Here is a 17,026-nt window from a genome sequence, read left to right as displayed (position 1 = left end):
TCATCCCCCAAATCTTGTTCTAGCTTTTTAATTGGTTTATTGTCATAGTTCCTTTGGCACCATTCTCCAATGATCTTTGAATCATCTAAAATCCAACAAAACCCAAATCATTAAAAAAGAAATTCACGTTACCTAAGAAACTCTAGTGGAAAATGAAGAAAATTTCAATAAAAAAGACTTTTCTTACAAAAAAGATGTTTCAACTACTAATAAGGAAAATGCTTATGAAGAATAATATAAGAGAAAGAATTGTAAATATCAGTTGCATTTGATTTCTTGTGAGAATTGCAGCATCAAATGGGAAATGCAATTTAGAGGATTCAGAAGAGGAGATAACAAATATTGTATTTGACAACTTAACTTAGATTTAAATGGACAGTGGAAAAGGTAAATTTATATATCTTTTAGTAGAAAAGAGATACAATAGAAGATAGAATTCCTCATACACTGACACATAGACAAATAAGTTGATATGGCAACATATAGCTTCGCACCTTAGGATTTATATATTATAAATAGATATTTCAAGATAGTCAATTTGATAAAAAGCTAGAAATTAACGAGTAGCAAACTTAAAATTTTAAACCTTCCTAAAAAATATAAACCATAGAGCCCCTCATAAATCACTTTTGTAAGGGAGTTGTTGAAACCTGAAGCTGTGATTCTTAGGATATGAACCTTGATATGATTTAAAATGAAATTTATATCATCCACATCAAAACCTATATAACTTCATAAACCAACAAAATACACTCAACCTAAAAACCATACCTTGATTCTAATGCAACCTTTATGACGTCCTTATAGACTCTTATTTCTCCTTTAGCTCCTCTAACTTTAAAATTTGCAATTTGACCATACCAAAATTTAAAATCAAGTTAGTATGTTCATGTTGCCACATCAAAGTTAACCTTCATGCACTCCATGATTTCTTTTAGCTAGGAGAGTCTGGATTTGCCTTGTCGCATATCCCTTGTGTACAAGCAACCTTTAAACTAACTTTACAAGCAACCCAAAAAGAAAATATAGTAATATTAAAAATAAAGGAAAAATATTAAATTCTAACACTTATTCTCCTTGAGATTTTTCTCTAAAACAACTTGACCTTAACATTTCAAACTTGCCTTTTGGAAGAGCTTTATTCATGATGTCTGAAAGTTGTTCTTCAGAACTGCAATGCTCCAATCTAACTTTGTTTGATTTCTGTGACACCTTCTACCCCAACATACATATAAATAAATAAAATATATAAAAATACAGATAAACAAATTCATATGGATAAAAGGTTCACATTCATTTTACTATTATCAAATAAAACTTATTAAAAGCATATATGGCTCAGAACAAGGCTGTCAAAGTTTACAAAGGAAATTTTATTAAATCAGTGAGGTAAAATAAAATAAAATAACATCATACAATTAAAATAAAAATGCATCTCCAATATCACATTCTATCAGAGTATTGTGTCACAATGTCTTCTAGCACGAGGGTCTTTAAAGTCATCCACATAGTCATCTGTTCTCACGAACACAAAGTTCAAGATCATCACAGGATCCAAACACAAACAACACATAGGGAGTGAATTATTACATTTCTAAAAAAACAAATAAACAAAGACATGATCAAAATAAATTATAGAAGTATTTATAATATAGCTCAACTTAATACAATTCACGTCACTTCACCACTTTATCATTTAAAATTCATTTTTCAATCACCAATCACATTACACATGAATTACACACTCAGGTCAAGACATAATAACACTCATCAATTTCATAATAAACAATTAGCAGGCATTATACAACAATTATATTAAGACTCAAGCCTATATGAAATGTGATATCATGTCAGTGAAAAACCACACTGGCATGCTTAGAAATATATAACAAGACACACCACACAATAGGTATATCAGGTCACTCTTACTAAGTAAAATCATAAGGTGACCATTCAGGGTTACTCTGTTTTTCGAAAATGTTCCAACCATATGGGATCAACATGGGCTTAAAGAAGCACTCAAACCAAGTGTCTTTGCCCCCAAGGCCTAAACTCCAAACAATCCGTTAAGGTCTCACCTTCGTGATTCAGGTCCAACCCCTAAAACAATTTTTGCACGCAGACATTGCTCATGAATTATACAATACCCACAACATCACATTCGTGTTTCAAACACGTTTAACATATTGCGCTACAATCTAACATTTTACGTTCCTACCTATGAATCCTATACTTTTCCTTTAACACTGCGCACAAACATTTTTCTCAAGGTAAACACCATTCGGGTTATTTTATAATTCACAGCTCACAACACAAGTATTGACACATCAAGTGTTAACCACACACTTATTCATAACCAAATTTCATGTCCACAATTTTAACATATCACAATGTCACAATCCATCATCACATGTTTACGTGTATCTCAAAAATTAACACATGTTCAATTTTACACTTATGCTCAATCTCAACAATAATGTTATAATCTCATTATAACAATTTATCACATCTCATAAATCATATGTACATCACACAATAATAATATTTGCATGACACACACACACATATATATATATTAAATCAAACTATATTATTTTCAATTCAAAAGAGTTTCTATAATAATTAAATTAAAATTATATCAAAAGAAATTACTACTAGGCATTAACTTTATAACTTTCTTTAATTTACAATATATACATAGCATGTTGATCATCATCGTGGGAAGATATAGAACAAAGACAATGTTTTGTATAAAATAAGATATTAAAGAGAAGATTATTTAGAGTACAATTCACGTTAATTAACAAAACTCAATTTTCAGGTTTCACATTCAACACAAGAACACAACAATTTTTCATCGAGACATCGATTGGTCCGTCAAACATATATAATTTACTGTTATAATTGTAAAGATAGGATCAAAATTTGTAAAAACTCATTCCAATTAATCTTTTAAGGATCCTTACACATGTTCTCACTGCTCCCCAATTGTGAATAATTCATCCCTTACCTTTAAGCTGGCTCACGGGTAGTGATATCAACATCTCTAACGGTTCCGTGAGACTCCTCAAGTTTTTGTTCTGATTATTCTACTGGGATCTTCGAGCGTGACAAAGAAAGGGAAGAGATTGTAACCTTTATTTCACTGTCAAAGTGTGAAACTCTGCAAAAACATTATTTTGCAAATCTCAACGGTGAGAATGTGAAAAAATAAGTTTCAAAGGCAGTATCCAAATTTCACAACGATCCAACGGTTAACGAGTCTTAGATCGTAGTTTTATGGGACAGGTTTGGGTGTTTGTAGGAAAAAAAACTCATAGTGAGGAACATTTATTCCACCACAGATAATATCTCGAAAATCCCAACAGTGGTTGTGTGCAAAAGTAAGTTCCTAACCTTGTGTTCAAACTTCACGATGATTCAACAATTAACAAATCTTGGATCGTTGTTTTACAGAGACAGATTTGAGTGTATACAAAAAAAAAAAGAGGGTTTTGAAAAAGAAAAAAAGAAAAACGAATTTGAAAGGGAGAGAGAATAGAGAGAGGTAAATGTAAAGAGTGACCTATTACGTATTTACTATTTATTTATAACTAGAATACTTTGATGAACCAAGATGAACTTGACTTGGAGATTTCGTGAATCTAGACAATAATGTTGCAGCAAACATTAAGTTTGGTCTGGTAGCAGACAAATACAACAAACTTCCAATCAGACTTCTATAAACAGATGCATCCCCTTGGTTGTCCTCTTCATCCTTGGAGAATTTTTCATTCACAACCAATACAGTAGCAATAGGCTTGCATCTTTCCATGTGGAATTTTCTCAAGATCTCCCAAGCATATTTCTTTTGTGAAATGAAGATTCCATCTTCTGATTGGAAAATCTACATTCCAAGAAAGTACTTCATTTGACCCAAATCAGTCATCTCAAATTCACTCTCCATTCCAAGAAAGTACTTCTCATTACCTGGTATTTCCGTGGAACACTTGCCTAGATTGGTAAAGGAATATAAAAAAGTAACTTGAACCCAAAATGGGTTGCATTCTCATCCATGGTAAACTTCTGGTTGACTGAGCTAATTACTTTCGCAGTTGGTGAATTTTGGATGTTTGTACTTTTTTATACGAGCAGTGTTATTTTGTTTTTTCATCCAAGAAATATTTAAACATGCAAAAATATAAAGAGGAAACATCCATTCGTGATTGTGTCAAAACATACATTGGTATATTGCAGGAGTATACATACTTTGGAAGTTGGAACTGTGAGATTATATATTTTTTATTCAGAATCTATGCAAACTCTGTGTTCTTTCCCTTTCTTCCAGTGTAGGATTCATCTACTCCCTTACAAGAAACAAATTGTTGAGTCGATCTTGAACGTCAATCATTCCATACTTGATGTACTCGTTAGCATGATTACCAAGAAGATCCTGCAACCTCCCAATGAAGTTTCCATATGCTAGCAACAAGATGTTTTCTATGGATTTTATTATTTGTTCCCTTAACTGCTTATCAAAGACAAGCCACGTAGACTGATCGTTGCATATATCATCAAAGTGTTGGTTGAAGGAACGGAGCTTGTCTGTCATTAACTTGACCGCAACATTAGCCTCTGCCTCATTGATGTCCAACTTCAAAAAGTTGAAAATCTTAGTCCATGACTTTGTCAGATAGAGTTTATAGTTTTTTTCTATTTTTCTTTTGTTTTTTTGGAGCCAATCATAGCCAATAGGTCCCAATCCGTACGGATCCACATGTCGGTCTATGTAGCTCCGATTGTTCAGGATGAAAACATAACCCAAAGAAGGGTTATTGTAATTTTTTGAGTTAGCTTTCAAACTCCTCTCGAACAGCCTTGCTATTCTGGCTACTTGCACAGAAGGTGAAAGCATTCCCTGTGAAGCTTGGTTAAGGCGACTTTTTGTTTCTATGGCATTATCACTAATGTACTTCATCAATTCATGTGTAATAGGAAGAAGTCCACCACTTCCACAAGTAAGAAGATTTTCTGAATCTTTAAAAATGTCCAAACTCCTCTGGACACTGCGCGCATCCTTTTTTATTGATTTACTGTACTCACCAGAAAACACTAATTCAAACTCATACATCAGCTCCTCAAATGTGTTGCGGAAGGAATTTGCCAAGGCATCGGCAGTGCTCAGTAGACGAGTAGCAGATTCCCTGCAAACCTCCGTGAAAGCAAAATCTGCAGAGGAAATGAACTTTCCAAAGATGTGATGACAGAGTCTCCTTTCATTGGGAAAGAGTAACCTAACAAATACATTCAAAGCTTTTATCGAACACTGAATCTTCTCCTTGTTGTCAATGTCCTCCATGTTGAGATCTTGCACTTGTAATCCAAATGTGGAGAGACTCTCATTCAGAAACTCCCTCCTCCAACAACAGTACACTCTGCAGCATTCCTCCTCAATCCCTGCCATCACCATCAGCCTCGCAGTAGCACCAAGGTCACCGACAATATTGTCGTCATCATCAAATTGCAAAGCATCCACCACCAAGTTGTCATCGTGATCTATTTGTGGCACCGGAATCTGGTCATCATAAACAAGATTAGTTTTAAGGCATCGGTCTACATGCTTGGACATTGCGCCAATAATGCTACCATTCTTCTTCTTAAGCACCTCTATTTGATTCTCGAGAAGCTCAATTAAAGAGGATGCGCGTTGCTCCCGCAGCTGCACCCATTCTCTATTCATTTTCTCTGGTCTCCAACTTTTGTCTTTAAGGCTGGAGTGATTGAAAGGTAGGAGAGGATAAAATTGCCTATCATCACCATGACTATTGCTGTTGCTGTTGCTTTGGTGTGAATCTGAACGGACTTGAGCGACTAGGAATGCTAGATCCTTATTTTCTAGAGTAGCACCAGCTAGTGCATTAGCATTACCAGGACTAGTAATAATAGCTTGGGGTGAATCCAGTTGAGAAGCACTGCTATTGATTTCTGATGAAAGTGAACCACTTCCAATGTCTTGATCTATGACTTGGAGTACAAGATCCCCATGTATTAGTAGACTGTCCAAAGTGGAACGAAGTTTAATGAGGGAATAACTGAAACACCCTCCAACAAAGACTAACCATACTTTTATTTTCATGAGTTGTATAGTTAGAAGACTGCTGAAAAAATATAGGAGATCAACCTCAAATCCGAAGCGAGACAGTCTTGACAAACATAAAGACATAATAGCAAATGCAGCACAGGAAACCAGACTACATGCATCTGGTTTCCCTTTCACTACTTTATCAACGAAAAATGAGTATACAGAAGTGATCATCAAAACCAAAAAAGCAGTGTGAGCTTCTAACCGGAGAGAGTTGGAGGACTCCCATGCCTTTGCAAACAAGACAGCAATACAGATAATACAACTAAAAACAATATAGAGTAATATCTTCCACCAGCTCCACTTACCGAACATATGATTGAAAGAAGAGCTGAGAGCGTAACAGAGCAGTCCAACAACAGATGAAATAAAACACACAAACCTCCATACCTTTGGCTGCCGCAGCCAACTCTGAATCTCAATGAGCATGAGCACCGTGTTCTTTCTCAAGCAACCCAGGTTTGCGATCAGGAACAGATCCAGAAGCAACCCTTTTTTATAGAAATTTCAAAGAAAAGGAATGCAAAGCTACATTTTCCTTCGGCTTGTTGACTTATAAATGGGAATACAAAATGAGCCAAGTGTATAGTTGACTTTCTTCTTGTGCTCTTTCCCTTGCTTTCTTTCATAGATCCACCAAGGTAATAATAACTAAAAAGTCATATAACCTTTCATTGTTCCTAATATTGGTGAGGTTTGAAGTTTTTTCCTAACTAGTTTATTATATATAAACTTTAAGATTTCATAAATTAATTAGATGTAGATATGTTTCTTTTGTTTTCAAAACCTTTCGTTTTCAAACCTCTATTAGGCAATCCGTATGAGGCTTATGGATTGTCCAATTCGTAAACTTCATATGAATTAGGCAATCCGTATGAGACTCAATCCTTAAGTGTCCCATACGATTTTTTTTTAAATTTTTTCAAAAATATATTTTACAAAAATGTAACTTTATGTAATACTAAAATTTCTAATATATATTTAATATGCATGTAAATTTAGATAATAAATTTTGTGACAATTAATTTTAATCTAATAATTAATTTGTTTACATATATAAATTATAATTAAAAATCATGTTTATTAACATAAATCTATCAATGTATTTTTTTATCTTATTACAAATGATTTTGATCTAATAATGTATTTTTTTTTACATATATAAATTTTAAATAAAAATCATAGGTTTCACAAAAATTCATATATGTAAACATATTAATTATTATATCAAAATTAATTGTCACAAAATTTATCATCTGAATTTACATGTGCATTAAATATATATTAAAAATTTTGGTATTATATATAATGACATTAATTATTTTATAACATAATTAGTCTATTAACTTAGTTGGTTAGAGCGTTATGCTAATAACGGGAAGTCTTATACGGATCGTCCAATCCTTGACACCCCAAAAAGAGACTCTAATATGTGCGCCAAGACATCAAACACAAATGAAACTCAGTTAGTGTGCGCCGTAAATTCATATGCAGTATATATATTTTAACACCACTTAGAAATATGATCTGCTTTAGACAACGGGAAAAAGATTTATGCAACAAACCAAAAACAAAACCAAGGAAAAGCAGCAGGAGTCAAACAAAATAGCACGTAATGTACAACAGCAAGTATGCTTTTAATGATGTATAAGAAATGTTCTCAGAGGTACAAGTGTGAGAACGAGCCTAAGAACCCACAAAGAGCTTCCGTTAGTTTATTGTCATGACTACGACGTATTTCGGGGAGAGTGGCACATCAATGAATAAAATGAAGATTTACATTTACAGCCACAGATCAAGTGCTTTCATCCACATATCCACGGGTATCTTCAACAACTTTTGTCCAGACGTTTGCTATTTTCTCAGCATACCCCACCTATTAATTCACAAAGAGGATAGCTTAAATGGGGACAAAGAAGCAGATGAACACAACTAAAGATAGCATATAAAAATGGGCATCTGAGCCGACTGAAATTACATTTTTTTCATTTTCATTAATTTAACCATAAGATTATAAGCATGCACACAACTGTGAATTTCAATGCAGTTAAACCACGCTCAAACTAATTTTAAAAGAACAGACAAGTAGAACACTTGACTCTTGTCTCTAGCTTCTCAAGCATGCTCTCACAATTTTAACATCTTGCTGAGATCAATGGATGTTACAAACCAACAAAATAGAATTCAAGAATAGAATAAAAGACAGAAAGAACAAGAATAAATGTGTTATTGGAGAATGGAATATGAACAGAAAAATGAGAAGCTCATGTGATGTTATTGGAGAATGGAATATGAACAGAATAAATGTGTTATTTCTCTAGCCTCAATGGCTTCATGTGATGTTGTATGATACTTCTAGTTTTAAATTCACGTCTCTTTAGATGTTGCTTAGAAGGAAATACTAAGTAGAAGCTCAGCACTTAACCTTTATCAACTTTTAATATTTAGGGTTGATGTGTTTGATTGCGTTTTGTGCATTAGACATTAGAGTTGGGATACGTTATATATACATATTAAATTATTTATATGTTTGATATTCTGTATGCTGATGCCATGTCTCAGCTGCATGCACTGTGGGTCCATGTTTCTTCAGGGGGGGAAAACTGCACCAAAATTTATGTGATATTAATGTTGTACATCTTAAAAAGATGGGCTTCATCAAATTATTAAGGTCTGTCGGTATTGACTGATGTGTACAAGAAGGCTAATGTGTTCATATCTCATGTGGACAATACTACTACATCTCAATAGACAAATTACTGACCTCTAGATCCTTCTTAATCGGTTCTCATGTACTCTTTTCTCGGTCTCCCTCTACCCCAAGCTACTGAGCTACCCTCCATCTAATCTACTCTCCTAATTGGAGCTTCTATAAATCTTCTCCATGTGTGCCCAAACCACCTAAGGCAAAACTATAATATGACAAGTTTTCATGTGGACAAGGTCACAACTTTATTGTCTGAACAAACACTAGGAGAAACAACAAGGCTAATCAAATAATAACACACATTTTCTCCAACCAAATTTCAACTATTCTCTCCTAAAAAATTTATTGAGTTTATCACTTTGCTTCTTAAATCCCTATCATATAGTTATTTCTAACTGGAGGGCGAGCCCTGGTGCAGCGGTAAAGTTGTGTCTTGGTGACTTGTTGGTCATGGGTTCGAATCCGGAAACAGCCTCTTTGCATATGCAAGGGTAAGGCTGCGTACAACATCCCTCCCCCATACCTTCGCATAGTGAAGAGCCTCTGGGCAATGGGGTACGAAGTTTTTTATAGTTATTTCTAACTAGTTTTCTTTTTCTTTTTTGGTAAATACTACGGCAGATTTTCTTGATACAAATGAAATCATCTCATTGAAACTTCTAGTCATAATAAGCTAATCCATTAGCTCTTACTTTCTAATATTTCTCTTTCATCATGCTTCCTTCTCATTGCAAGCATAGCATCCTCTAAAACTAATACATTACTTCTCTTTAGCAAACAGTCATGTTCACATCTAAATGAACTTGTTCAGACAGACAGACACTTGCATGATTTACCAATTATCTAGTAGTTACTCCACTGACATTACAAGGGACATATATGTCATCAAAAACACTCAACAAAATGGAAAGTGTTTATATGTAGGTGTAGAGAGTGGAAACCATTCAAAGAAAATGCAGTTTCTACTTAAGGAGGAATTTAAAAAGAACAGATATATATCATACCTGATTAACTACAAATCCTTTCAACATGTTTAAGAAGTCAGCCTGCCTCTCTTTATCAAGCCTTTCAAGTTCACTCCTATTGTTTTCCTGCATTGGCAGCAGAATCATCCATTATCCAAAATATAGACAAAGTAAACTAAAAATAAATTCAGAATACAGACAAAGCCAACACTTTAGGATTGGACTTAGACATGGTATATCCAATTCCAAACATAATAATCATAAACGAGATGCTGTCAGCAGAGCCAAACCAGATTGCATGAAATATAAGCTAACCGATGTAGATGATGAGGAAGAAGTAAAAATGAGATAAGAGTTCATCCCATATAAAGCAATGTTGCCAACAGATCACTACGTAAGAAGCACATAATCATTTGCATGTAGCCTTCATAACATAAAAACAGTGTACAAAGCAGAGTTAAAAACAAAGCAAAAGATCCCACCTATACCAGATCACATTATATATTTTATTCATTGGGGTACTCACTGTGATTCCAAATAACAGTGTTTTCAATTTTAGTTTTTTTACTCAAACAGAAGGAATTGAATAAATAAGAGTTCACATATGCTTAGTATTAAGAATTTCAGGTAGAGGGTTAGTAAATAAGGAAAAGTGAAAAAGGTGGATAACAATAATAAGCACAATATATGATTAATAGATGTAATAGGTTATAGCACCCAAATCTAAAACTCTTATTTATACTAATTAGGTGATGCACCAATACTATTAGTACAAGTCCGAGCTCAATAACAGTAAGACTAATAACCTAATACTGATATAAATATCTTAACACTCTCCCTCATGCTTTAGCCTGTGACATGACAAGTAGTAAACCCAAAAATACAAGGCAATGAACACCAGCCCATCTAGCCAAAAAACTTACACAACTAGTACTCCCCATGAATCACAAATCTCTGCAAAGTCCTTGGCAGATAGCTCATATCATCTCTACACATTTCCCAAGCAAGTCTTTGACATTTCACCTCACTGTCCCCTCAACCTTAACTGATCCCCTCCACATAAAACTATTACAAAGCTTATTCAAATAGCATCTTAGTTCAATGCCAAATAGGCCATGCAAAGCTGGAAGAGACACCAAAAACTCCAAATCAAGACAGAACAATAACTAAAAATGCATAACAGAGGCAGAACAGCAATTCAGCAATCAAAAAGGAAAAAACCAAAAGTTTATTTCGGAGAATGTTGGACCACCCAAACAAAACACTGAAGAGATGAAAGGAGTGAAATAGGGGTAAAACGCTTATAAGATGTCGGTGATGCCCCCAACACAGCAAAACCACAACCAAACCAAAAACACTAGAAGAACGAACCACAAAAGTCCCGGGGAATCAGCAATAATAGAACGAATAAAGGCAAACCCAAAGAGGATATTTGACAGAAAACCTCAACCCCAGGAGAAACTCCATCCAAAATTACTCAAATCACCTCCAACTCCAGTCAAGACGAATCCAAAAATCAGAAGACAGACATTGTCTGGAATAAAAACAGAGTTCGCCAGAAAATTCTTCAATGCTCGTAGTTAGATTTATAAAACCATTCATGTACCTTTACCTAACAGCTTAAGCTTTTGGGAACGGCTTTTGACATAGTATCAGAGTGATCATAGAGGCACTGAAAAGTTTGAATTATAGAGTTTATGTAGCAAAAGAGATAAAGACAAGAAAGGAAAGGAATATTAAGAACAATAAGATTATTAACAGACCAGAAGAGAGTCACCAACAATGCATACATGAGAACAGATTCAACTTGGATACTGAGGAGAGATACTACAGAAAATAGAGAAGAGACTGTACAGCCAAGTATGATGAGCGAAATACAAGAGAAAGGAGACTCTGCTCAAGGTGGATTTATCTTACTAATAGTTAGGTCAATTGTCAATACTACGAGCAGAAGCCCTAAACCACAAACAATAATCACCTAATAATCATAACATCTTAACGCTTAGGAAATGTTTCCATTGTTGATTGGATATAAGAGGAGCTCAATCTACAAATTCACAAACGCACTTAGGTCTATAAATGCAACAATCTGAACCTCTATTCTCCAGCAATTAAGAAATATTAGTAAAGAATGGTAGATGACCAATCACAGAAAGTTTTAAGATAACTAGAGAAAAACAAATTGATGAAGTATTGAAAATTCAACTTTCCTGTAGAACAAGAAGTTGAACAAAACACAAGTTCAATGGATCACATGAAAGAGAAACATTATCAAGTGTCAACTGAATCATATATGCTTGAGGTGTAAACACCATTTTGGAACACAAATTATCCTCAAAGCATACAGCTATTTGAAGAAAAGCTATCTAGACAAAGAAACCAATAAAATTTTAAAATGTGGATGAAACCATACAGATATATGGAGACAAGCTATTTTAAGACCAACCATACCTTGATCCGCTCATATTCTCTAATTGCAACATTCTTTGCATCTTCAGTGGCTCTTATAGTTTCTTGTAGCTCCTCCAACTTACGAACCCTTGATTTGTCAGCCCCAAAAATTTTAGATGAGGCCACTTCAAGTTTTTCAGCTCTTGACTCCAAAGAAGACAATTCTGACAGAAGAGTCTGCACCGTCAATAATGCACTTGAACGATCCGAGAATGCACTATGAACAGCCAACATTAATCCAAGATACTCATGAAGCGTGTCCTGCTATGCATAAATTGGAAAATCACCAAAATATTTAGTGGGTTGCCCTTTATTTAGGAAGCGCAATACATATTGTTGCTTAAAATAGACAACTCAATGGAAAATGTATCATTGAAAATTTTGATATAATTTTTTCATATACCAAATGTTTCACAGTCTGAGCATTTAATTCTCGAAACAATCTGCTAGCTTTCACAGCAGCTGTTGCTACACCTTTCATGTCAGCAGCCCGTACCCTCTGAGAGTTCATGATAGCCTCTTCATTCTCAAATTTTGTCAATTTAATAAATGCCAGACCTAGTTCTCCCATTGTTTCTCCCATATCTTGCTGTGCTTTAACAAGTGATTCAGCCTGCACCAAAATTGGCATGTGATTGGAAAATTCGTAGTAATCAATAAACCATACAGTCATATACATGGTTATAAAAATTGGTCAGTGGCCACGACATCAGCTGCAATGTCAGGGTTTTTGAGCTCACTGCAACCACATTGGCCGCATTTGCCCGCAATGTCAAGGATTGCAACAAAGCTGCAACCACAACCGTGATTTAAAACCTTGAATATAATATAAGCTCAGTAAGAGAATGTAACACAGTTAAACAACTATATACGCACAGCCTAATGATCTGAAATAGAAACGAACAATAATTCACCGAAAACATAAAACCCAAATAGCACCTGTTGAGATGCACCATTGATCTGCTGCTCAAGCTCATTAATCTTTTCCTTCTTCTCCATAAACTCCTTATCCTCCTCCACAACAGAAGGCCTGGAACCTCCCCAATCATTGGCCACAGACTGCCTCAACTCCTTGAACAGCCTCATCAAATCCATCCCTCCTCTCGCAGGCTGCACAACCTCGTGCGGCGCAATCACACTCTCCCCCATCAACTGCTTGGGAAGCTTCGATGCGCCGTCGAGCACCCTCGACGCCACGTCGGTGGTTGCCGGCAGCGGCAGCCTCCCCTGCACCTGCAAAAACACCCTGAACTCGTCGCTCTTCCTGATCACCGGATGCGTCGCCAGCCGCCGCAGGTACTTCTCCAGCGCCATTCTCCTCTGCTCCACGAACTCCTGCTTCTGCATCACCTGGCTCTCCACCACGCTCTTGTCCGGCCGCGGCGGGATGAAAAACCCGCGGTACGCCTCTGCGAGCCGATCAGAGAGCGTCACCACGTCACGGAACCGCCGCCGGACCGCGAAATCGGCGCCGGAGGCGCCGAATTCCGGAATGTTCGTCTTCGTGGTGACCAAGTAGGTCACGTAACTGTTGCTACCAGGAACAATCGAATTCGATGTTTCTTGCTCCTTGACAGGGTTCGAAACGGTTATCTTTAGATACTCCGAACTCGAAGACGGAGATCGAGAGAGGGAAATTGGCGAAGACGGAGAAGACTCGACGTCGTTAGTGTCGTCATCGAAGGGTGTGAAAACGGCGTCGGCGTAGGAGGGAGGGTCGATGTAAGAAGAGGAGTCGGGGGAGCCAGGGTTTGGGGAGAGGAGGGGATCGGAGTCGGCGGGAGTGGCGAGGATCGGTGGAGAGAGAGGGTGGTGGTGAGATTCGGAGAGCGTGGACATGGCGCTGCGGTAATTGGAGGAGAACGGTGATTTTGCACCGGCGCCATCGTTGCCGTTGCCGTTGTCGTCCGCGCCGTCGTGGAGTACGAGGTTTTCCATTTCGTCTTTGGGCGCAGAGAGAGGGTGGTCCTCCATCATTGTGATTGTGAGTGAGGATTGGGAAATTTTAGAATCGGAAGTGTTGTTGATGGAGCTTGCTGCTTGCAAGCTCGAAGATGATGATGATGATGGAGGAGTGAGGGAGGGATTAGGGAGAGGTTGAATTGGATTTGGGGATTCGCATCAGGGATTTCGGAGTGTCACTGTGTTGGGGGGACTGAGAGAGAGGTGTTGGCTAACGTGCGCCGAGGTGTAATGAGTTGGAATCGTGAGGTTGAAGAAGACCATGCAGGGACCAGATGCAGGACTCAGATTGGGTCAGTGTACGTGAATAATCAAAATCCAAACTATTGCAAGTAAATTTTCGTTTGCCTACCTAAGAAAATAGAGTCAATTAGTTAAGAATTAAAACAAAACAAAAAACTCGCGTAATTTATACTGCTATAAATAATATTATCTCAGTTGCTTGAGGATAGTGATCGTAAACTCTGAAGAAAAAAAATACAACTGTCTCAATTTACTATTCTAGTGTATCTTTTTCATAGGTCGTTTGCCTATGTTATATTTTAAAAAGATTGTGGATTAAAAATATTGAATTTAATTTTAGAATAAATTATATTTTTAACTTCAAGTCATGTTGGTTGGGGAAAAACATTTCATCCTTCATGTATTAGGAAGTTTGACATTTTTTTTATATTTATATTTTAACACGTAATTTATTAACATACTTGTCATCCTTTTTTTTTAATTGTGTTAGTTAAATTTAAAGGAGTAAACACATTTTTTTTTATTCTTCATCTTTTTACTCTATAATGTTGTTATGCGTTTATTTGACATGTGTTTTTTTTGTTCTCCAACACCTAGGTACACCCATAAAGACACCCGTACAAAAGCCAATTAAAGGAAAAGATATTACTCCAATACAAATATAGAAAGGAAAGAAGTCAATTATAATGAGGAATTAATCTTATGCACGGTGTACCTACTTAATATACATCTAACTCCAGACTTGCAATATGATGAAACATTATAAAGAGGTAATTTCGTTGAGTAAACAAACCATCAACTAAATGAACGTAAGGGTACAGTGAAATATTTGCTTAATACTAAGGTGAACTAAGAAGGCAAGTGCATCTGTTAGGCTTTGTGATTATCTAAATGTATCCTATGCCTTACAGCATGTTTGTTTTAATATATATATATATATATATATATATATATATTTATGAACACTTTGTGTTAATCTATATTTATAGAAATAAAAGAGAAAATATATGTGATAGATATAAATATAATACTTATGATTTAATAAAAAATAAAAATTAATGTCAATCATGTGTATATATTATGTGAATGTTCATATATTATTAATTTTCATTTTAACACTTTTTCCCTTTCTAAAGTACTTTCAATGTAAATCTTTCATAAATTGACATTGAATGTGACTCATTATTAAGACAAATACATATGCTCAATGATTTCACAATACAAATCACTTATGATGAATAAATTACACTTATATTGCAAGAGAAATATTATCTCAACCAAATATTCATATAATCAACTATATATGATCAATAAATTACATTTGTATTATAAGAGAAATATTATCTCAACCAAACAGTCATATAATCAATTATGATTAGTCATGGCATGGCATACTCAAGTTTGTCATTTAAGTTTATTATTAATTAAGTTTGTCATTTAAGTAATTTTTACTTTTTTTTATCCCGTGAAGAATTGTTTTTAGACTTTTCTTTCACTAAGTAAAATAATAATTCCAAAAAGTGCATTGAATTCTCATTTGGATAAAATTTCTCAATAAACATTTATAGAAAAAAAATAAGAAAAAACAAATTAAACTTTATTTATAAGATAAAATACAAAAATTAAAACAACTTAGCTAACTAGAGTAATTATGTCAACTTAACTAACTTCATTTCCAATGCTCATATATACTAACTGCCGTGACTAAAATTTGAAAAATCTTTTAAGATCTTAACCTTAAGGATTTATCTACTATTAAGAGATATAATCACACATTATCCTTACTTTCCTACTTAAATCATAACTTTCATAACTATATATGATACTAAAAAAAATGTTTCCAAAGGACTTCATTCTTTATATAGGAGTGGAATCATTACATTATTTACTTAGGCTTCAAAGTGTTGTTAAGGGGCAAAGGTTTACCTTTTCCATCACAACATGGTTAAAATACAAAGAAAATTCATTGCAATAGCAACTTGAAAATTAAAAATTGAATTCAATGGCCTAGATAAGCAATATGAAGAGCAATGGAGCATCAAAATAAAAGATGAGGAAAAGCCTAAAATCAAAGAACTAATGACTAAAGAAACTAGTTTGTATGTGAACTACAAAAAGAGGAAAAGTTTGAAAAGTATAACCACAACTTAAGAACTAAGGACATAGGTTGCTTGTGACGCCCTCTACCCCTCACATATATGTACTAATAATAAAAGGAATGAAAAATCAGAATTAATTAAAAGTTTTTAAAACACATTTATATAAAAAAAATTTAAAAGGATAAAAGGCTCACATTTACTTTTCTAATATCATAATAAAATTTGTCCAAATAAATAATAAATCACCTCGGTTCAAAACAAGGTCGCCCAAGACTTCATGCAATTAATATAGAAACCTATATCACAATGTCACATCCTATCAGAGCATTATGTTCTTGCATCTTCTAGCATGAAGTTCTTCATAATCATCCACCTAACTATCTGCTCCCACGAACACAAAGTTCGAAATCATCTCAGGATCCAAACACAAATAACACATGGAGAGTGAGTTATCATATTCCTAGCTAATAGAGATAAA

The 17,026-nt window shown here is 35.0% G+C and overlaps 2 protein-coding genes across 3 annotated transcripts; both read right to left on the bottom strand.

Annotated features, from left to right (window-relative positions):
* Nucleotides 1–4,125: 4,125 nt before the first annotated feature.
* On the bottom strand, nucleotides 4,126–6,741 carry LOC102668498 (exocyst complex component EXO70B1). The gene has a single exon (XM_006575365.4). It carries the CDS (start codon nucleotides 6,548–6,550, stop codon nucleotides 4,340–4,342), a length of 2,211 nt encoding a protein of 736 aa, XP_006575428.1. The 5' UTR covers nucleotides 6,551–6,741; the 3' UTR covers nucleotides 4,126–4,339.
* Nucleotides 6,742–7,734: 993 nt separating this feature from the next.
* On the bottom strand, nucleotides 7,735–14,584 carry LOC100805370 (sorting nexin 2B). 2 transcript variants are annotated; one of them, XM_006575364.4, is made up of 5 exons: nucleotides 13,184–14,584; nucleotides 12,648–12,857; nucleotides 12,245–12,508; nucleotides 9,833–9,919; nucleotides 7,735–7,997 (listed from the first exon to the last, which is right to left on the bottom strand). In XM_006575364.4, the coding sequence occupies exons 1-5, from the start codon at nucleotides 14,219–14,221 to the stop codon at nucleotides 7,917–7,919; spliced, it is 1,680 nt and encodes a 559-aa protein (XP_006575427.1). In that variant the 5' UTR covers nucleotides 14,222–14,584; the 3' UTR covers nucleotides 7,735–7,916. The 2 variants fall into 2 exon arrangements, with proteins under 2 accessions (XP_006575427.1, XP_003519271.1); XM_003519223.5 differs by having other exon boundaries at nucleotides 12,245–12,505; nucleotides 13,184–14,579.
* Nucleotides 14,585–17,026: the final 2,442 nt, after the last annotated feature.

Source organism: Glycine max, chromosome 2, assembly GCF_000004515.6.
Source record: "Glycine max cultivar Williams 82 chromosome 2, Glycine_max_v4.0, whole genome shotgun sequence".
Taxonomy (NCBI): Eukaryota; Viridiplantae; Streptophyta; class Magnoliopsida; order Fabales; family Fabaceae; genus Glycine; species Glycine max.
This window is presented reverse-complemented; position numbering and strand designations above follow the sequence as displayed.